This window comes from Drosophila virilis, chromosome 5 (assembly GCF_030788295.1).
Source record: "Drosophila virilis strain 15010-1051.87 chromosome 5, Dvir_AGI_RSII-ME, whole genome shotgun sequence".
In the NCBI taxonomy this organism is placed as follows: Eukaryota; Metazoa; Arthropoda; class Insecta; order Diptera; family Drosophilidae; genus Drosophila; species Drosophila virilis.
Genome location: NC_091547.1, coordinates 24,607,631 through 24,628,183, shown reverse-complemented (window position 1 = coordinate 24,628,183; position 20,553 = coordinate 24,607,631). Strand labels below are relative to the sequence as shown.

At 42.3% G+C, this 20,553-nt stretch overlaps 9 protein-coding genes across 13 annotated transcripts; 4 read left to right on the top strand and 5 right to left on the bottom strand.

Moving 5' to 3' along the window:
• The first annotated feature begins 133 nt into the window (after positions 1–133).
• Positions 134–5,240, top strand: Sec31 (secretory 31). Of its 2 annotated transcripts, XM_032437152.2 has the most exons (12): positions 134–272; positions 460–665; positions 719–1,688; positions 1,751–1,994; positions 2,050–2,162; positions 2,350–2,406; positions 2,521–2,614; positions 2,708–4,113; positions 4,173–4,283; positions 4,366–4,677; positions 4,750–4,821; positions 4,890–5,240. In XM_032437152.2, the coding sequence occupies exons 2-12, from the start codon at positions 469–471 to the stop codon at positions 5,076–5,078; spliced, it is 3,765 nt and encodes a 1,254-aa protein (XP_032293043.1). In that variant the 5' UTR covers positions 134–272; positions 460–468; the 3' UTR covers positions 5,079–5,240. The 2 variants fall into 2 exon arrangements, with proteins under 2 accessions (XP_032293043.1, XP_002048906.1); XM_002048870.4 differs by lacking the exon at positions 2,350–2,406.
• ana2 (anastral spindle 2) lies at positions 5,121–6,704 on the bottom strand. The gene is made up of 2 exons (XM_002048871.4): positions 5,883–6,704; positions 5,121–5,818 (listed from the first exon to the last, which is right to left on the bottom strand). The coding sequence occupies exons 1-2, from the start codon at positions 6,631–6,633 to the stop codon at positions 5,235–5,237; spliced, it is 1,335 nt and encodes a 444-aa protein (XP_002048907.1). The 5' UTR covers positions 6,634–6,704; the 3' UTR covers positions 5,121–5,234.
• Positions 6,705–6,849: 145 nt separating this feature from the next.
• LOC6626440 (uncharacterized) lies at positions 6,850–7,160 on the top strand. Its single transcript, XM_002048872.4, has one exon. It carries the CDS (start codon positions 6,850–6,852, stop codon positions 7,072–7,074), a length of 225 nt encoding a protein of 74 aa, XP_002048908.1. The 3' UTR covers positions 7,075–7,160.
• MrgBP (MRG/MORF4L binding protein) lies at positions 7,063–7,794 on the bottom strand. Its single transcript, XM_002048873.4, has 2 exons — positions 7,413–7,794; positions 7,063–7,357 (listed from the first exon to the last, which is right to left on the bottom strand). Exons 1-2 carry the CDS (start codon positions 7,792–7,794, stop codon positions 7,188–7,190), a joined length of 552 nt encoding a protein of 183 aa, XP_002048909.2. The 3' UTR covers positions 7,063–7,187.
• A 78-nt stretch (positions 7,795–7,872) lies between these two features.
• Ggamma1 (guanine nucleotide-binding protein subunit gamma-1) lies at positions 7,873–9,508 on the top strand. Of its 2 annotated transcripts, none has more exons than XM_015174138.3 (2): positions 7,873–7,995; positions 8,589–9,508. In XM_015174138.3, the coding sequence occupies exon 2, from the start codon at positions 8,776–8,778 to the stop codon at positions 8,986–8,988; it is 213 nt and encodes a 70-aa protein (XP_015029624.1). In that variant the 5' UTR covers positions 7,873–7,995; positions 8,589–8,775; the 3' UTR covers positions 8,989–9,508. The 2 variants fall into 2 exon arrangements, with proteins under 2 accessions (XP_015029624.1, XP_002048910.1); XM_002048874.4 differs by having other exon boundaries at positions 7,880–7,995; positions 8,756–9,508.
• Positions 9,509–10,804: 1,296 nt separating this feature from the next.
• On the bottom strand, positions 10,805–13,449 carry CCT8 (chaperonin containing TCP1 subunit 8). The gene is made up of 3 exons (XM_002048875.4): positions 13,195–13,449; positions 12,007–13,037; positions 10,805–11,944 (listed from the first exon to the last, which is right to left on the bottom strand). Exons 1-3 carry the CDS (start codon positions 13,252–13,254, stop codon positions 11,395–11,397), a joined length of 1,641 nt encoding a protein of 546 aa, XP_002048911.1. The 5' UTR covers positions 13,255–13,449; the 3' UTR covers positions 10,805–11,394.
• A 241-nt stretch (positions 13,450–13,690) lies between these two features.
• On the top strand, positions 13,691–17,164 carry LOC6626514 (WD repeat-containing protein 43). Of its 2 annotated transcripts, none has more exons than XM_002048876.4 (7): positions 13,691–14,024; positions 14,088–14,614; positions 14,676–15,158; positions 15,215–15,343; positions 15,406–15,555; positions 16,690–16,787; positions 16,845–17,164. In XM_002048876.4, exons 1-7 carry the CDS (start codon positions 13,716–13,718, stop codon positions 17,045–17,047), a joined length of 1,899 nt encoding a protein of 632 aa, XP_002048912.3. In that variant the 5' UTR covers positions 13,691–13,715; the 3' UTR covers positions 17,048–17,164. The 2 variants fall into 2 exon arrangements, with proteins under 2 accessions (XP_002048912.3, XP_015029625.2); XM_015174139.3 differs by having other exon boundaries at positions 16,842–17,164.
• LOC6626515 (uncharacterized) lies at positions 15,709–16,690 on the bottom strand. Its single transcript, XM_002048877.4, has one exon. It carries the CDS (start codon positions 16,570–16,572, stop codon positions 15,736–15,738), a length of 837 nt encoding a protein of 278 aa, XP_002048913.1. The 5' UTR covers positions 16,573–16,690; the 3' UTR covers positions 15,709–15,735.
• Positions 17,106–20,201, bottom strand: Pgi (glucose-6-phosphate isomerase). 2 transcript variants are annotated; one of them, XM_032437154.2, is made up of 6 exons: positions 19,944–20,201; positions 19,726–19,863; positions 18,585–19,167; positions 18,284–18,523; positions 17,689–18,217; positions 17,106–17,619 (listed from the first exon to the last, which is right to left on the bottom strand). In XM_032437154.2, exons 2-6 carry the CDS (start codon positions 19,857–19,859, stop codon positions 17,429–17,431), a joined length of 1,677 nt encoding a protein of 558 aa, XP_032293045.1. In that variant the 5' UTR covers positions 19,860–19,863; positions 19,944–20,201; the 3' UTR covers positions 17,106–17,428. The 2 variants fall into 2 exon arrangements, with proteins under 2 accessions (XP_032293045.1, XP_002048914.1); XM_002048878.4 differs by having other exon boundaries at positions 19,961–20,201.
• Positions 20,202–20,553: the final 352 nt, after the last annotated feature.

The window sequence follows — 20,553 nt, the reverse complement described above, 5'->3', positions numbered from 1 at the left end:
CCTATATAAAATTTCAAATATGGCGCGAGTTCTTGCTTTTAATACATACAGTATGTATTTGTATGCAACATAAAAATACCGATGCCTTGCACAAGTTAATTATCGATTCATCGATATTTTAATGTTTGGCAACCGTAGTGTCGCTGCCTTCGATAGTATCATCGATTCTGCGACAGCTTTTAGTTCTTATAAAAATATTAAAAAACGTATTTATATATATTTTTAATTAATTTAAACATACTGTTCAAGCAATAAACACAAATTAATTGCGTGTAAGTACAGTTTAAGAGTAATTACAACATGACAAAACATAAGGTGCAGCATTTTCCGGCCACGCCAATGCTGTAGCGACTGAGAAAAAAAAGTGATGACGGGGCGCGCTCCAATTGGACGTGCCACAATTTCGTTTAAATTCCATTTGGCCAGAGCCATAAGCTAATAATCTAATTGAATTTGCAGGGCGAAAAAATGAAAATTAAAGAGCTACAGAAGACTGTAAACATTGCCTGGTCGCCAGCGCAGCAGCAACAAATACTGCTGGCCGCCGGCACAGCGGCCCAGCAGTTCGATTCAAATGCAAGTGCCACATTGGAGATATATTCACCAAGCATTGGCGATGCCAGCTACGATTTGGAGCTTAAGGCCAGCGTTCCGAGCGATTTTAAGTGAGTTAGAGCCTTATTTGAGTAAGAACTTATAGATAAACGTAATTTGATAGATTTCAGAAACTCATTTGGAGTCCGCACGGTGCAAATGGCACGCATGCAAATGGATTGATTGTCGGCGGCTGTGAGGCTGGTCATATCAATGTCTATTCGGCTGCGAAGCTTCTAGCTAACGAGGAGTCGCTGCTAGCGCGTCAGGACAAGCATACCGGCGCAGTTAGCGGCTTGGACTTTAATCCGTTTCTAAACAACCTGCTTGCGTCATGTGCTTCTGAATCGGAGATTTATATCTGGGATCTAAACAACCCGGTCAGTCCTCTGAATCCAGGCGCAAAGACACAGCCGCTGGAGGATGTCAAGAATGTCGCTTGGAACCGGCAAGTTCAGCACATATTGGCATCTGTGTTCAGCACACGCTGTGTTATTTGGGACTTGCGCAAGAGTCAGCAGATTATCAAATTGTCAGACACGCAGTCGCGCGTTAGATGGCATGCCATTGAATGGCATCCTGAGGTGGCCACACAGGTATGGCTGGCATCGGAGGATGATCAGGCACCGGTTGTGCAGCTCTGGGATTTGCGTTACGCCACCGCACCGGCAAAAACATATCAGATACACGATCGTGGAGTGCTTGGCATGTCGTGGTGCTTGCAGGATACGGATCTGATGGTCTCATGTGGCAAGGATAATCGCATCTACTGCTGGAATCCGAATACCAAAATACCCGAAGGCGAAATACTTTCAGAGGTAGCCACCACGGCCTCTTGGTATTCGGATGTGCAGTTCTGTCCGCGCAATCCTGCACTGATTGCTAGCGCCAGCTTAGAGGGAGCTGTTTCGATATACTCGCTGAATGGCGGCACGCACCATTTGGTGCAAACATCCGAGAAAATAGCCGACTCCTTTCCAGGAATGGATCAATTTGCCCAGGCGCCACTGCCTCAGCAAGCCACTCAAGTTGTCTATCACGATCTGACGCATGCTCCCAAATGGATGAAGCGTCCCTGTGGCGTGGCGTTTGGTGTTAGTATTTTAAAGAAAATCCACGTAGAACTGTGCCCAATTAATTACAATTTCATTAACAGTTCGGCGGCAAGCTGGTTAGTTTCAACGCAACATCGAAAACTGTGAAGGTATCCCAGCTAACAACCGAGCCAGGTCTTGTGGAGCGTGCGAATGCATTAGAGTTGTCTCTGGCCGAGGCCAACTATGCAGATTATTGTCGACAGCGTGCAGATAAATCAACGGATCAGCACGGTCGCTACATTTGGTATTTCATTAAGGCAAACTTTGAACTGAATCCCAAAGAAGAAATGCTCAACCTTTTGGGTAAGCGCCAAGAGCTCATTTTCAAAGCGATCACTTTAAAGGTTTTTTATTTAAGGTTACAACAAGGACGACATTGATGGAAAATTTACAAAGTTCATCAAAGAGGCCGAGAGCAACTCGCAGTCTGACGTAGATACGCTCACGACCCGCATATCAACTCTTACACATGTGAGTTTCCGCTATGGGCTTTCTATTTGTTCAGCTCGGTCCAGCTCTTATCTCTAAGAACAGAAATAACATATGTGTATGCTACAACATGTTATCAATATTAAGCATTGCTTCAGTTTGTTCATCTTTCCTTGTATATTCTTCTGATAACAATTTTTCATGCTTGCCTAACATTTGCTCTAAATAGAGCGACTCATCTGAGGTTGAATGCGACCAAAGCACCAACTCAAGCACCGATAATTCGGTAAGAAATTGGATGCCCAACGAAAAGTATATGCAATTAATCATTCGCGACAAAGAAATCGAACTAACTTTTAATTTATTTTGTAAGAGTTAATTAAAATAAATCCATTTCCAGCAAACGAATGACAACAAAACCCCATTTGATGGCGCCTCAATTGACCGGCAAAACGACTATGTTAGACCTCAGTTCAAAATACCAAACGGTGATCGTAAGTAGAAAAGAAAAGTGTTATCTTCGAAAGGCCGATTATACCCTTTGCAGAATTTGATGGCATTTCCTAATTCAATTCATTTTTTTGCAGACACCGACAGCTTAATTACGGAAGCCATACTCACGGGCAATGTTGAGGCTGCCGTGGAACTGTGCCTGGAGGCGCAGCGCATACCGGAGGCACTGATCATAGCTTCAACAGCGGGCATAGAGACGCTAACACGCACTCAGACCCGTTATTTGCTGCAGCAAAAAAACGAGCTGTCCAATGTCATATCGGCATTGGTAACGCGCGATTGGCTGGACTTTGTCAATCGCTGCACCGTCGACTCCTGGAAAGAGGCTCTAGTAGCTGCGCTCAAGCACAGCGAGCGCAAATTGGACGACATTTGTGAGAGGCTCGGCGATCGCCTGTTGAATGAGTCCGCCAACAGCATCGAGCTGACACGCAATGCTATGCTATGCTATATCTGTGCCGGCAGCATTGATAAGCTGGTAACCGCCTGGTATCAGTTAAAGCAACTGGAGCAGCAGAATAACAACTACAAGCTCAACACCACGGAGCTGCAGGAGCTAGCCGAGGTGGTAATGCTGCTAACCAAGTCATTGGAGCAGCAAGGCATTGCTGTCGACTTGGCCGGACGCTTTGCCAGATTTATATCTGAATATAGTGGACTGTTGGCCTCGCAGGGTGCGCTGACCGCTGCTCTGCAATATATAACAACGCTAAGCAAAGCCAATGCGGAAAGCGAAGATCTGAATGAGTTGCGTGAACGCATTAGCAATGCTGTCAATGTGGATCCTATACAACCAGCAGCAGCCGCTGCCGCTCCCATGGGTTATATGCGTCAAATGGAGCCGCGTGGTTCCTTCTCAAAGCCAGCCAATCCACTGCCGTACAACCCCTATAATGCCACAACAAATGGAAGCTGGCAGCAAGCAGCAGCACCGCCAGCTGTGCCTTTGCCGAACGTACCTTTCCAGGCAGCTCAACAACCTACACAAATCTACAATCCGCCTCAAATGAAAGCAGAACCCTTAACGCATCCGCCACGACCCCACAGCAATGCTAGCTCCTCGGGCGGGCCCCCGGTGGCTACGTCAACTGGGTCTGGAGCCGGATCTGGCCTCCACTCGCGCTCTAAATACGTTTTAGATCCTTCTGTGGCAGCGCCTACCAGCGCATATGGTATGGCATATAACCCAGTTGCAGCTCCAACGGCAGTTCCGTTCGGTGGCGCCCCTGTCTCACAGCCTGCCAGTGTACCACAGACTTATAATAGCAACGTCTTCAACACCAACCCCATATCCACGGCTCAGCAATATAACCCAGTTCCATTCATTGGGGCCACACAAAGCAACTACTTGTCGGGTGCTGCACCCATTGAGACAATGCCAGTGGCTAATGCACCGCCACCTCTTCTCCAGAATATACAGCGTAATCCTACGCCACCACCTGGCTGGAATGATCCGCCAGCTTTGAAATCTTCACGTGTGGTAAGTGTTGACGAATTCATTTTTCCATTTCCCTTTTAATGACTTAATGCAACTTTTAGCCAAAGCCACGACCAACAGCGGAATCAACTGCAGCACCAATCCTTCATCCACTATACGGCGTTGATCCCAATCAGAATCAGAACAGCCTTATGGATCCCAACCAATATCAGGTACCATAAGCTCGAAAAGCCTGTACTAATAAGAAATGTTTGCCTGATTGTTATTCATTGCCTAATCCAATTTTTTCTTCAGAGCGCTCCACCGCCAGGTGCCACATCTTTCTACAATCCAGCTGCCAATAATAATCCACAGGCCTTTCCACCTCAACAACAACAGCAAATAAATTTCCAACAAACGGCGGTGCCTAATCAACAACAGCAACAATACTGGCCGGGTCAGCCACAACAGCAATCGTTCGGCTACACCGAACAGCCAGCACCAATACAAGAACAGCGCCAACCAGAGCCGCCCAAGGAGAAGCCCCCACTCCCGGAGGAATACATTTACTTGCAAACCGTTTTGGAGGAACTGAAAAATCAATGCTTGAGCGCAACTAATGATCCGGTAAGCAGACAATGAGAACAAATTATTCATGTTAAACATAATACAATTTGAAATTTTAAACTGTTTTTACAGCGCACCAAACGAAAATTTGTGGATGTGGTGAAACGCTTGGAAAATCTCTACGATTGCTTGCGCGACGGACGGGTAAGCTTACAGTGAAATTTTAAAATAATATAAAAAGCCTAATAAAATCTTTCCCATTGTCACATTAGCTAACGGCCACAACTGTGCAACATCTGAATCAAATTGTGCAGTATATACAAATAGCCGACTATGCAAATGCCCTGGAGGTGCACACACGCATTGCATTTGGCACGGACTTTTCGCAGTGTGCGGGCTTCATGCAGGGCCTAAAAGTTTTACTTCAATCGGCAGCGGAGCTGCACCTGGTTTTGCGCTAGTTTACGATTATTTGTGGTTTGTGTGTCTAAATCAAAAGCGCGTTTATGTTTGTTCCATTTGATTTTGTGTACTCCTGCTTTTTGTTAGATGCAGTTATTATAAAGGATTTCTAAAATTATACATACATAAATATACAGCATTGGCTATAATAACAGCTATAATAGCTTTGGCTGATTTCGTATATTATCCAAGTCCAGCATGGGCTCCTGGTGCTGCGCGGCTGCAGGTGATCCGGAACGTGGAATTTTATGCACTGCCTGCGGGGATAATATATGATGATCATAGCCCAATTGCTCTTCGGGCAACAATCGATATTTTTTGAGATATTTATATGAAGCGTTTGACATGTTACTGGGACTCGGGCTGAAATTGTCAATTTGACGCAATGGTGTTGAATTGGAGCCCGCATTGACCATCACATCGTTGCCTGTTTTTGGTGATACATGCAGGTCCTCCATTAGTTCGTTGATTTGCCGCTGCGGCAAATATTTCAGAGCCAGCTCATTCATTACCAAAGTTTTATCTGTGTTCGACTTCGGCAGCGCGGATGCAGCCAGTTGCGGCACCGGCGACTGCTTGCCCTGCGGCGTGTTGGCTCGATATCCAGTGGATTGTGCTACGGGTGGCGCAGCGTGTGGCGATTGGAATTGTGGTAGTTGTCTCGCTGGTAGTTCAAGCTCATCTTCTTCAACTATATAATCGTGAACAATGGGCGTAATTCGCTTAACTGCAGCATTGCCTACAGTCCGTATTATACAAAGGTTTTCTAGATAACTAAACTTATGATTTGACTTAATACTTACCCTTAGTTGGGACTAGAATCGCGCACTGGGAAGCCGTTTCTTTAAAAGTCTTGGTGCTTGCTTGCAGTTGTTGCTGAGCCAGGGATTCGCATAGGCGTTTTAATTGCTTTTGCTCCTGGCGCATTGTTTCCAATAGAGTTAACAGCTCTCTAATATCCTTTTTATCTGCCAAATTGGTCAGCTCAGGCCTGGCATCCTTTAAATCAGATATAGTTTCTGGTTCGGTCTGGGTGCTAGCACAGATTGTAAGCACATCGGCTGCAGTTGCATTTGATTGGGGCAAACGCGGCTTTGGCACTAAATCATCTGTGGCGAATGCTTCGCGTGTGTATTGGTTAGGTCCAGACACCGCAAATCCTAGATTCACATTGCTACCCACCGAATGCGCGGGGGCTATGCGCTCATCAAAAGCGCGAGTGCGCGGCAGAAAATTATATTCATTGCCACCGGAGGCTGTGCTGATTGCTCCGGGCGTAGCAGACGTCGGGTTGCCTGGGCCCAATTCTGTTGTTAGCACTGGGGAAAAGTTAACACGAGGAAGTATTTGTTTCTTCCAGGAGGCAAAACTGTTTGCCGGACGTTGAACTGGCGCTTGTTGTTGTTGTAGTTGAGCTTGTTGCTGAGGGGCCTGCCCGAACAATATGGAAACTTCAGGGACAGTTGGCTTAACTATCTCGTCGGTATGTCCCAGCGGTATTGGCGCGCTGGGCCTGGGAGCCGATCGCGGCAGCATATCTTCTGTTTCAAACATTTTCTATTTGTTTATTGAAATTGAATTCGGGCGCGACATAAATTGCACTGCGCAAGCGAGCAGGGCTGCTATTAACCAGGGCCGTGTACAAGCGAGACTCGTTGAATAATAAATGTATAAAATTTACTGTAGCCCTAGCAGCTGTGTCATAGAAAAAAAAAAACAAACGCGTTACCTACAAGCCGACAATTTGAACAATTAAATATTAAAGCCAATATGCCACTGCTAGAGAACATTGAAGCCATGACAGTAAACACGCCACCAGCTCCAACGGCAGAAGCGGACGACCCACACCAGGGGCAGCCCGTACGCGAGCTAACACAAACGGATCACCTAAATAAACGCTTGTTGAAATCGTTGCTGGATTCGATGCAATCCGCAATCGAACCGCAGGATGAGTCAACTGAAACCGAATCAGGGGGCAGCGACTTCGAAGATTGAAACATTTATATATACACTTAATTTTTAAATCAAAGTTTTGGTCACAATTTAACTAAAACTAATAAAAATAACTATTTGATCTTAAAGCATTGATGTGTTTCCAACAATGCATTTTAAATACGACGGCGTTTGCTGCTCTGCAAGGGGGGTGGTGTGGTGGAGGGGCTAATCGATTCATTTGACATTGAACCACGAGTTCGTTTAGCTGGTCTCTTTGGCATATCCAAAACTTTTGTCATCTTCTTTTCGTTATCTCTCGCCTGCACTACTGCCAACTTTGTGCCTATAGATTGGGCATTAATATTGTGTTTAATATAGATGGAATCTTAATAGTGTACCTTTATTGTTGCTATCGGTTGCTTGAGCGGCGACTACTGGTACAAGGGAAGAATGTGTATCTGTTGTTTCTTCGCTAGCGTTGGCTCCAACAGTCTTTTTGTTTACGAACGTGGCGTAGTCCTGTTCTGGCAAACAAAACTCTCGCTCCTCATTGGGAAATGGCAGCCCCTCAAGATCATCCAGCTCTTTTAGCTTGTACATTGTGCTCAAGTGCCTCCAGATTAGATCACTGGGCATTTCGCGGTTTAACGATTTTGAGAGACGTTCCGCTATGCAGGACATGTAGAAATGTTTATTTATGCCTACAGGTCGTAAGCCTTCCATTGCATGAAAGAGCTGCAATTCCTCTTCCGCGGACCATTCGTCCTTCGCCATTATCATTGCACTAGAGTCGGACACTCAGGGATGGAAGCACATACAAACACCCGCATGTAATATGCCGATAACCGATAACGATTACTTCGCTCACAATTCGCAGCCAACTTCACGTTCCATTGGTTTGGGTGTGTATCTTTTTGTTCAAGTCAGGCGAACCTGAACTTATTTGTCGGAAATATTAACAAAATATTAAACATAAAGCTGGTAAATTTTGTACACATAACGTTATTAATATGTAGTTGTGCTTGTGTGTGTTCTACTAACTTAAAATTATTAGTGTAGTCAAAACATAAACGTGTACGTGTTGACATTCGTATGCATGTATGTGTGCGCCCATGCCCACAAATTTTGTCAAGGGAGAATAAAATCAATTGGCTAGAATTGAAAAACCTTTAATTTACAATTTTTAAATGTAAAACATTACAGTTGCAGTCAACTGCAAATAAATAACATTCGATTTCATGAGTTAAAAAGTGAATCATTTATGAGCAATAAATTTACATTATAATTAGGCAATAATACGTACAATATATTTCGCGTCATTAGTATTTACTCACACACATGCATGCATCGGTGGACATGAGTGTACCGTTGCTATAACGGTATAGAGCATTTCTTAAGAGCTAACTAACACAATCTTGTCTAGAACTTACATACTTCCTTTCAAGCTGTACCAACTTTCTGTGTATGTACTCGATGTCGTATCCACTGTCCGTGTCAGTATGCGAAATTTTCAAAAATATTTTAAACAATTATTTTTGTGGCATTTGCTCTGTTTTCTTTTACTTCATTTACAGCGCGCGCGTCTGAATACAGATTCATCCAAAAACGAGAAACCTTACCAAAAAAAAAAAAAAAATCAAAAAGAAATTTAAACTATTTTGAAAGCATTTTAAACACACAACCAGCACTACTACTTACTATTGTATTTGCATATCGTATCTGAGTAAATTTTCAACAATAGGCCTATCCGAGACAGCCGTAATGGACGTAATGTCATCATCACTGCAACAGCAGCGCATTGTCGTTGACCAGCTGCGTCGGGAGGCGGCCATAGATCGGCAGTCGGTGTCTGTGTCTTGCGACAAAATGAAGAAATATATATCGGAGCACGAGCAGGAGGATTACCTATTGACTGGTTTCACCAGCCAGAAGGTAAATCCCTTCCGCGAGAAATCCTCGTGCACTGCTCTTTAAGCCGATTCGAATCGGATAATATATTTGTTTTTCGTTATTAAGTTCTTTATAAACATCAAGCACCCAATCCCAATTAAAGATGATGAATAAAAACCTGAACAATAACACCACCAGCTAAATATTGTGCAAAAAATATATACATATATCTATATATATATAAACGCAAATTATAAAAAGCAATATTATTACAAAACAAAAACAAAACGAATAGAAATCCGTAAAAGGGCCTAATGTGTACCAAGTCGTAAATACTTAGAACGAAAAGACATAACAATATAGAAACAGACAAATGCAAATTTTAAATTCTTCAAAAACTCTTAACCTTTGGCATTTATTCGGGTAATATCAGCATATAGTAGAGCAACCAGTGTACACGAATATCCCAACTTAAAGGACAATTAATGTGCGGACTAGCAACAACTACCTAAAACTATGAAATCTATATCTACATTAATATATCAATCCAATATATTTATTAAAGCATAGTAAACACACAAATAAATACAACATACACAAACAACACCTATTTTGCCTACTTATTTCAAGAATAATCTGTTCACGTTGTTAAACATACTCAATTATGAAGTATGCATATTCAAGAATATATTATTATATACATTTATAAATCCCAGCTATGCGGATTCAAACTATATGATTACTTTAAAAGCTTTAAATGCAGGCAGAAATACGGCCATAACAAGCTAGTTCAACTTTAGTGTGTTTAATATCAAGTTTTTTCTTAGAAAAATATTAAAGCTCGTTGCAGTAACGCGACAAAAATATATAAATGCAAATATATATTTAGTATATATATATGTATCTCTAAAGTAGTTTTCGTCTTTTTGATTATCAACTGGCAGTTCATGCTAATATATTATCTCGCTAAAATGAACGATAATTTATTTTATAAATCTCTAGATCTCAATGAAACTCGACACGAAACTGAAAATTGTGTCTCTCAATTTCTGGCTAAAGCAAATTGTAACAATGTGTGATTCTGTGCTAAGTAAACGAAATATTAAGAAAGGAAATGAAAAAAAAAATAAGTCACTCATAATACTTGCATATTATTAAAGCTAATGTTGACATTGTAAATCGGGTGTTATCACGACAGCACATGATGTCATATCTATCAAATGATTTGTGCACGGTTGAGCCTATATTTTTGTAAAGGATAAACAAACCAAATTGTATTTGGCATGAGTGGCAAAGTATATATTAAAGCTGAGTTATTTTTCTACACTCTAACATGGTATTGGGCAAAAATTGTATGGTATTGGAATGAAACAAAACGGTTCTTCCATCGAGAGAAACATTCAAATTTCCATATTCACATCTAAAACAAATCCACAACCCACAATTTACCTTGTCGACACAGCTAGTTAACATTTAATATTGAATCGGTTCTTCCATTCTTGCATTTAAGTAAATTATTTGAACAAGGAATCACACATATTTACTGAAAGCATTTGTTTTCCAACACATTCAGATAGATTTTGAACTCTGTTCTGCTGTCGTGAGCATTCAGCAGAAAATTGTTCAAAATTGAAAATTTCCTACCTTAAGAGTAGACTCTTCTGGTCGCTTCCAAAAAAAAACAAAAACAACCAAAACTGCAGTTGGTTACGAGGCAACTATTTTCGGTGGACTAACAATATTTGGCACAATTTTCAATTTCCTGCAAGTTTCATGTAGATATCCCGTTTTGATTTATAGTTTTTGTTCTTCAATTGATTGGATCTATAAAGATTGAAGTGTGCTGAAAACAATCGAACTATCCACTGGAGCACGGATAGTTTCGATTGCTTTCAGAGACAAACATCAATTCAATGATATACGTATTTACAACTATACTAACTAAAGCATGCACGAAATAATGGATATATAAAGCACCGAATACCAAGAATGAGAAAACACTTTAAGAACTTTATTAAACTTCAATTTGAAAACGACAACGATATCGTATTTTATTCGAACCAAATATTGAATTGTATCTGCGCATACGCATTTGAAATAATGTAATGTACTCCAAAATGAACAAATAATTGTTTGCTTGAATTCCAAAAATAAAAAGCTTAGATGAGTTATCTAGCGGACGCAAAAAGCCTTTTCTTCTTCTGCGTTTAATTTACAGGCATGGACACGAAACACGTCGCTTCCATTCACTTAGATACTGCACTTTCAGGCAATGAAACACGGCGTGAAGTGCATTTAGTTTTTTTTTTTAAGGTTTTAGTTTATTAATACAAAGCTGTGTATGTGAGTTGTGTGTGTGTGTGTGTTAATGAAATTTATAATTTCCATGTGTGACAAAGAATATGTGAAAATACATGTAAAGGATTCTTTGAAACTAAAATAATTAAGCTTTACATTTTATCGAATCGTTTAGTTTAATATTAGATAAGCTTAACTCTCATCATCGCTGCCAGCCGCCTGTCGCGGTTTTGGCCCTCCGGCACGCTTGGCCATGATAATCTGGTCCACTTTTAATATGGTTGCAGCCGCACTGACGGCATATTTGAGACCCCAGAATTTGGCTTGATACAAATCAAATAGCTTCGCCTCAACCGCGTCGAGGGTCGTTGCTTTCTCTGCTTCAATGTCAAAACCAATATTCTTGCCCTTCTCCGAATTGTGTGCCAGGTACAGCTGATTGACAATATCTGTGCCATTGGAGCCAGAGTTTTCGGCCAGAGCCTTGGGAAAGACTTCGAGTGCATTGGCGAATTTGCGCACAGCGTATTGGTCCAAACCGGGCAAAGTGTCTGCATAGGCAGACAGCTGTGTAGCCAGCTCTATTTCAGTAGCACCTGCGCCGGGCAGAAAACGACCATCGCGAGTCAGGGATTTGAAATTGTTGACACCGTCGTCCATGGCGCGCTCGATGTCATCCATGAAATTGTCAGTGGCACCACGAATCACAATGGTGGCAATGCGTGAGTCCTTGCCCTCATTTCTGTAAATCAAATTGCACACATTTATATTTGATTAAGTCACCAGTAAGGCTTTGGTACGCACCTGAACGCCACGATTGCGGTGTCACCCAGCTCCTCAATGCAGACCTTGTCGCAATAGCCCAACTCTTCCTGGCTGGGTGTTGTGATGCGCGGCAGCACAGTGCCATTTACGGCACGGCTCAAACGACGCAAATCGAATTTGGAGTTCAAGCGAACCGCCATCAGGCCGTATTTGTTCAGGAAATGCAGGGCCATGTCTCCGACTTTGCCACCAGCTACTACAACCTTCACGCCCGTATCGGCAATGGCTTTGATTTGGTTCTCTAACAAGCCCTCCTCACCCGAGGAGAAGTTCATCAGCTCATCCGCCGACTTGATCAGCACCGTGCCTTTCGTCTCCGTCTGTATGATATCGACCGGGCACGAGAATATAACGATCTTTGCCTTTTCAGCGTATGAAACATCGCCCTCGACAAAACGTTTGAAGACCATGCCGCGCACCACTTCCGACTTGTAAATGCCACTGCCCAGAATCTTGCAGATGCGGATGTTGTCCACATTGAAGGTGCCATCATCGGGCAATATGGACACGCACGCCTTGCTCACCAGTTCCGTAAGGAAATCCTCCTGGCCGTACTGCTTCGACATGATGGCCGAGCGTAGGACTTCCTTGACTTTGTTGACATCGCGATAATCTTCCACCTTATGGCACACCAGAGTTGGCAGAATCTCGAGCGCTTTGTTCAATGCCTTCTCATATCCATCAGCTATTTCGGCTGTGGTGATGCCCAGGCGCAGCAGCTCCTCTGCTGATTCAAGCAGCGCACCAGCCAGCACGACCACAAAATTGGTGCCATCACCAACCTCGGCATCTTGCATTTGACTAGCCATTACGATCAGCTTGGCCGCTGGATGCTCAACATCCAATTCGCGGATTATGGTGCCCGCATCGCTTGTTACAAACTGCTTTTCAATGTGATTGATTATCATTTTGTTCATGCCGTTTGGGCCGTAGGCCGAACGCATTGTCTGTGAGAACTCCTTACAGGCACTGATGTTACGATAGACCGCCTCCTCGAGACCACTATACATCTAGAAAATTAGAATGTGATGGAACCAATCATTATAAATGAACATATGCGATGACTAATCACGCGCTTCGGTAGAGGACCGCCGGTTTTTTTACAATTTCAATTAAAGCTATGCCAAAAACTAGTAATTTATTGATTTTCATATATATTTCACTTACCCTGGCGCCATCCTTGAGCATTTGGGCCATTCCCGGGGCTTTTGGAACAGATAAAGCCATTTTAATGCACAGATATTTAACAAACGAAGAGCAGCTAAAGCAAGGCAATCAGTCGGTAGTGCACTTAACCTCAAAGTGAGGCGAACGAAAATTCTGGATTGTACACTGGTAGCTAGCAAAAAATACTGCTTCTGTTTTGTACAAAATACTGCCAATGTAGTTTCGTTAAGTTAATCGGATAACAAAATTATTTCAAAAATATCTACAATGATGTTTTCTATTGACATTAAATTGACAAAGTTTTTTGCAACTACTCAACAATCGTTAAAATTTAGGTTATACAATACTTACGTTATGGTTAAGCATTTAATATGCTAGAAAAAGGTTTTTAGTATTTTCATGGCATTTTACTCTTTATGAAAAAATGCATACCAAGAAAACTACCAAAACATTTGGTCATTATATTTGCTTTGTTAACCAACACTAAAAAAGGTGTTTTTTGTTCCAACCGATTTGAAGAGATGTCGCTGGTCAAGAAGCACGTGTTGGGATTCTCCTCAAATGGGGGAAAACTATTTGCATTGATTGATGAGCAGGGCACATTACGAATATGGGACACCGAGACGAATGCATTAAAACAGGAATTTACACCGAACCTTCAATTAGCTGCACACTGCACAGCGCTCACGTGGGTAACAATTGGCGCTCAGCGTCCAAAGAAGTCGCGCAAATCCCAGCCACAAAAGACTTCCACAGACGACGACAAGCTTTATTTAGCACTCGGTACGGTTAAGGGAACAGTCGCTCTCTATTCAGTGACAGAGGGAAAGGTATTTGTTATCTCAGGCTATGCCTTATGTTGTAAAAAAAATAATCAATTTCTTGCTTTGCAGATTGAGCGCATACTGGAAAATGAAAGCCACGACGGGCCTGTCACATCGATTGCCTATGACAACGATGGGCATCTGTACACTGTGGGCGCAGATTGCCGCGCCTTGGTGTGGTCATTAGCCGAGGAACGCTGCACTGGCGAGTGGCCAGTTGGGCCCGAGAAGCCGCTGAATATTGCTTATTCGCCAAAGAGCCGCACTCTGGCCGTCGCCTCGCGCCAAATTAAAATATTTGATGTGGACAAAAAGGAGTTGGTGGAAACATGCACAGGACACTCGGGAGAAATAAATGCAATTAATCGCTTTCAATGCAACAATAATGAATACATTATCACGACGGCCAAAATGGAGCGGGTCATCTCGTTCTGGAAAATTGATAGAAAAGGCAGGAATAAGGCATCGGTGTGCACGCTTTTAATGGAGGATGTGGCCCATAGTTTGGCGTGCGAGGTGCGCGAAGATGGACAGTTGCGTGTGGCAAGTGTGACGCGTAATGGCAACATACACATATACTTACTCAATGCGGATAGGTAACAAGACAAGAATTAACATAATATTTGTACGAATTAATTATTCTGTCACACTCTACAGCCTGTCAGCGGAAAAGTATATTAAGCCTAAGGTTTCACTGCAAATTGCATCAGATGGAGCTGACACTGTGGAACCCATCTATGCTGTCGCCGCACACTTTGTGCATGACGCCCAACGCTCTCACGAGATACTCTTTGGCTATGGCAGTCGCCGCCAGCTGCAGTTCGAACGATACACTCCCAATTACGCTGAGAAGCTGAACGTCATTGTGCGCACCGACCCAAAAAAATTGTACACTAAGAAGCAGCGCATCGAGCACAGCACAGAAGCTGCGCTCAAGTCGCAAACACCTGTCGTGCGTCCCAATGACGTGGAATACAACAGCGCCTTGCCCAAGTCCAAGAAGAAGATAAAGAACGATGTGCCCATGGAGGCACGACTGCAAAATTTGACTATCCAGGCGACCAAGTTGCCAGGTGGCAAGCTGCAAAGCCAGAGTAAGACGCAATTATTGATGCAAGCCCTACACAGCCAGAACCAAACGTAAGATATTCAACTTATGGCCATCGAATCATACTCATTGCATGTTCTCTTTAAAGCATGTTACAGGCCGTGCTGGGCACAAACGATGAGAATACAATACAATTAACATTGGATCGTTTGCCACTTGAGTATATAAGCCCGCTGGTCAATGAGCTATCGGTGCTGCTGCAAGGAAAGGCGGCCAAGTGAGCAACTATTAATATATCTTATGTTTGTATATGTCAAGTAAATCTATCTTTTCGTTAAGGGTAATTTGTGCCTTACGCTGGCTGCAGATTTTAGCTACAACACATACGAGTGTCATGATGTCAGAGGATAAGGAGGAATTGCGCGACAAGCTAGGCATTTGCCTAGGCATTGCGGAGCAACGTCTGCATTGTATTACAGAAGCACTGCAGTAAGTGTACATACAGCTTTATCTTCATCTCTATTTCCACATGTCCCTCTATTGCTAAGGAACTCTTGACATAGAGCATTCTGCTTGCTTCAAAAAGTACATATGCCGTAGTTGGAAAGATCGAATTGAAGCCCCAACCAAACTTTTCCCGTATGAGTTTTTGTTAGAGCCCCACCTCGTTTATTGATTCGTTTTCTTAACATTCTTAGACTTAACGTTATTCTTGGGCTTGTCGACGGTACCATGGCGACACTCACAGATCTCAGCGTAGAAACTCAGTTTTGTGTGTAGTATGGTATCAATATAAAATCTTTGAAATGTATTCAAAGTCAGCGCACGATCACCCACAGCGTAATATAGTGTGCGATATCCTTCGAAGCGGTACGTTATCATCACGGGATAATATTTTTGCATGACACTGGAAACCGTGATTATAAAACGAACCTTGGCAACTGCCAAGGGATTGGGACAACGTTGTGTGGGTCGTGAAAAGTGTGCATCGACAAAGTAAATGGTGCCCTTTAGGGCCACATCGTGTCGTCGAGTATTTGTAAGCACCACGCATTTCGTTTTTGGGGACAGCTGCCATTTGCCAATAAAGTCCCGAATCACAGCCAGCACATTGTTGTACTCAAATTCGCCAATTTTTAACCATTGTTGGACAAAATCACTTGAAATGTCACTCAAGCCCATTGAGGGTGTCACTGGATATTGAAATTCGTCCGAGGCATTATACAGTGTCTTCGGATACTTGTAGCAGAACAGTCCGCGCGGATCCGACTCAATTATTTTGATCGCTTCACAGATGGTCGCATTGACCATATTACTGACGCACTCCAGATCAGCGTCATCGCACAAAGGCTTCTGACAGTTGGCTACGGATTCAATCAGATAATCGAGTTCTGGCAAATGCACACCATCGACTTTCTCGCTGGATGGCAGCCCAAAGTTTTCAACTATAATTGGTTCGTTCCCTTCAGCTTCTGTTGCAGAGTCTTTATGGGTTATTGGCGCCATTTGCAGAATATTTATTACAACCAGATTTGGGAATGGAAAATTTTGTATAAATAATTATGATTTGCGCATTGAGTTTTTTTTGCTTTTGTTTTAAACGCTTGTTTTTGTGTATTTCAGAGTTTCTGGACGTGTTAACTTGATTATAAATCAAATGAAGCGTAACACGGACAATCATTTAAATGAAAACAATGTTTTATATGTGGACGAGGATCCTGGTAATGCATATACTATCTATTGTTATCATTTATAAAAACAATAAACACTTTTAGCAGATGAAAATTCTACGCAACTGGCCGAAAACAATTGGAGCGATTTGGAGGAGCAGGATAACACAAACTACGCTTTCGATGATGATGATAAAATGGAGGCCGACGACGATATAGCAGCCGATGAAGAGGATTTGATAATGACACAGAATTCATCAGATGAAGACGAAGATGCAGAGACTACAGACACAGATGCATCTGCTGGTTAACTCATCTCTTCCGTCTCAGTTTAATGTTGAACAAAAGAATTTTCCTTCTCGCCTGCCCAAAAATAGATGCAACTTTAATCAATTTTGTTCCAAATACATTTTATGCCTCAAATTTCATGCATTAGTTTTTTTTTTTGTTTTTTACATGTAATTAACTACTGCCAAACAACAACATATATCTGTGTAATAGTGTAACTACCGATAGTGAGATTTTTGCCAATTTGCAAACAAATGCTTTACGTATAATTTCAATATGCATGCAAATATAGTGTAAGTATATATGGTTACATATATATTAATTTTGTACCAAGAATAGGATTGGTAGCGCGAGTATATAAATAAGTAAAAGACCTAATTGTCAATGTTGTTGGGCTGCACGGTTTATTTCCAATTGGCTTTAATGAAATTAATCAAGCCATTCGTGGAACTGTCATGTCCGGAGACTTCTTCGCAATGATCAAGCTCTGGTTCGATGGCCTTGGCCAGTTGTTTACCCAACTCGACGCCCCATTGATCGAACGAGTTGATGTCCCAAATGATGCCCTGAACAAAGATCTTATGTTCGTAGAGTGCTGTAAAATGGAAACGATAATTGAGATGTTTCAGAGATAATCGGGATCGGTCCGCTTCAGTCCACTTACCAATCAAAGCACCCAAAGTGAATGGTGACACCTTCTTGACTACAATCGAGTTGGTCGGCCTGTTGCCGGCAAACACCTTGTGTGGCAACAAGTTGTCCAGCTCGTTGCCACACAAGCCCGCCTTGGACAGCTCTTCTTTGGCCTGGTCGGCGGTCTTGCCCATCATTAGTGCCTCGGTTTGAGCTAGGAAATTCGACAGCAAAATCTTATGGTGCTTGCCACCAGCAATGGGATTGTGCGTCTGTGCAGGCGCGATAAAATCGCAAGGAATTAGACGCGTGCCCTGATGTATCAGCTGATAGAAAGCATGTTGACCGTTTGTGCCCGGCTCACCCCAAACAATTGGACCCGTATTGTAGCCAACCTTCTTTCCCGATTTGCTGACAAATTTGCCATTACTCTCCATATCACCCTGTTGGAAATATGCCGCAAATCGATGCATATACTGATCGTATGGCAGTAGAGCGTGTGTCTCGGCGTTATAAAAATTCGAATACCAAATGCCAAGTAGTGCCAGAATAACAGGTGCCTAAGGAATTACATTTGCATTATTATATTATAATGAAACATTTAAATTTTTCAAAAATGCACTCACATTTTTGGTCAGTGGTGCAGTTTTAAAATGGGTATCCATAAAATGGGCGCCCTCAAGCAACTGTTCAAAGTTCTCGAAACCAATGGACAAGCAAATGGAGAGTCCAATTGCCGACCACAGGGAGTAACGTCCGCCCACCCAATCCCAGAAACCAAACATGTTGGCACTGTCAATGCCAAAGGCGGTAACCTTTTCCTTGTTTGTGGACAGAGCCACAAAATGTTTAGCTACCGAATCCTCCTAGAAAAGAATCACATTAAATCCGAAATGCAGCCTCTCTCTCGCGAATCGGTACACTTACATCCTTGGCGTGCTCCAGCAACCAAGCCTTGGCCGATGTGGCGTTCGTAATGGTCTCCTGAGTAGTGAATGTTTTCGACGCGATGATGAACAGCGTTGTCTCATACGAGACCTTTTTCAGGACCTCGGCCATGTGGGTACCATCGATGTTGGACACGAAATGCGAATGCAGGCCCTTGCCGTAAGGCTTCAACGCTTCGGTGACCATGAGTGGACCCAAATCGGAGCCTCCAATGCCAATGTTTACCACATCGGTGATTTGTTTGCCAGTGCAGCCACGCCAAACGCCAGAAATGACCTTGTTGGTGAACTCTTTCATGTGCGCCAGTTCGGCACGCACATCGGGCATCACATCCTTACCATCCAGCAGTACCGGGTCCAGGCCACGATTACGCAATGCCGTATGCAGAACGGCACGATTCTCGGTAATGTTGATGTGCTGTCCGGAGAACATGCCATCACGTGCCGCCTCCACGCGTCGCACTTTTGCCAGTTCCAACAACAGAGGCCAAACATCTTCATTCACACGATTCTTTGAGTAGTCCAACAGTATTTCACCATCGCAGGGCGTTGGCAGACGCAAGCTGAAAGTAAAGTTAATTGATTATTGATAAAAAATCAATTTATTTGACCTTAATCAAGTATAAATTGGCATATGAAATGGAAAGAACGGCCAGCCGACGATTAAATACGCTTGTCAAAAAATATAAAGAAAAATAAAACAGTATATAGACCCAACTTGATTATGATCAATAATAAATATAAATTTGTATCTATTGGAATCCGAGATAGCTTCTCCTATGCGTTACACATTTCATGACCTTATCAAAATACCCGCAGTGAAAGTATAAATGTCGTTGCTTTGACCTTATGCAAGGACAAAGATAATCCGATAACTTTACTAAATTAAATATTATTGTCTGAATACAATTAAATTCCTTTACCTAATCTCTTTGCTAAGCCTTAACCAACACTTTTTTACTCCCTAATTTAATGCTCTTTGATTTGGGCGCTCAATCAATACATTAAAATTAATATGTATATCAATGATAACACACATACACACACATGTAAAAATGTGGGTGAATCGGTATACATGTGCGCATAGGTGCGAGTGTTCATAGATGACCGTGAAAACTCACCTATATTTGGTAAACCGTTTTGGATCATTGACAAACAGATCCTTAATGACCAGATCCTTGTGGTGAGTGTCATAGTACTCCTGGAGTTTCTTAAAGATGGGCTCTTGATTCAGCGGAGGCAGATTACCAGCCATTTTCCTTTTGAAGGTTTCGTTAACACAAGTTGACACAAACAAAGACAAAATTGAACTGCACTCGCAACAGAGTTTACACTTTACTTAAATGTTATTATTACTGTTTTTGGCTCAGTGGAGCATAAGTTCTTTGATAATCGGTACTGGGCAGCTCGGCCCACAGCGTAGCTCCACAAAAGCGCCGTTGTTATACTAATTGCCTGTATGGTACCGCAATGGTAGTCCTTTTCCACCCACCAGCTGGAAATGTGTTCACCTTCAATGTCAAATGAAAAACAAGTGGCGGTGTTGCCACGTTGTCAATTTGTGTTCGTACCAAAATAAAAGAAATGATTTTGTCTCCAAAAATTTTAAATGCAAAATGTGTTATCAATTGTCAAAAGTGTTTATACGCATGTGGCTTTGTTTAAAACATAAAATATTTTTAATTTTTTCATATTTTAAAATGTGGCAGCTCTGAGTAACAGAGGTGCCAGACAAGGCGAATTAGTATTACCATAATGAGGCTAACATTTGTAGGATAATTATAAATTTAGATATTCATTTGAATTTTCCTTTCCATTTAATACACTACGATAGCTGAAGTTATTAATTTTTGTAAAAAAAATTCAATATATGACATGATAACCATACATGCATATGGTCGTAACGTGTGCGGCGCACGCCTACATCGCTGGCCGTTTGAGTCGTAACG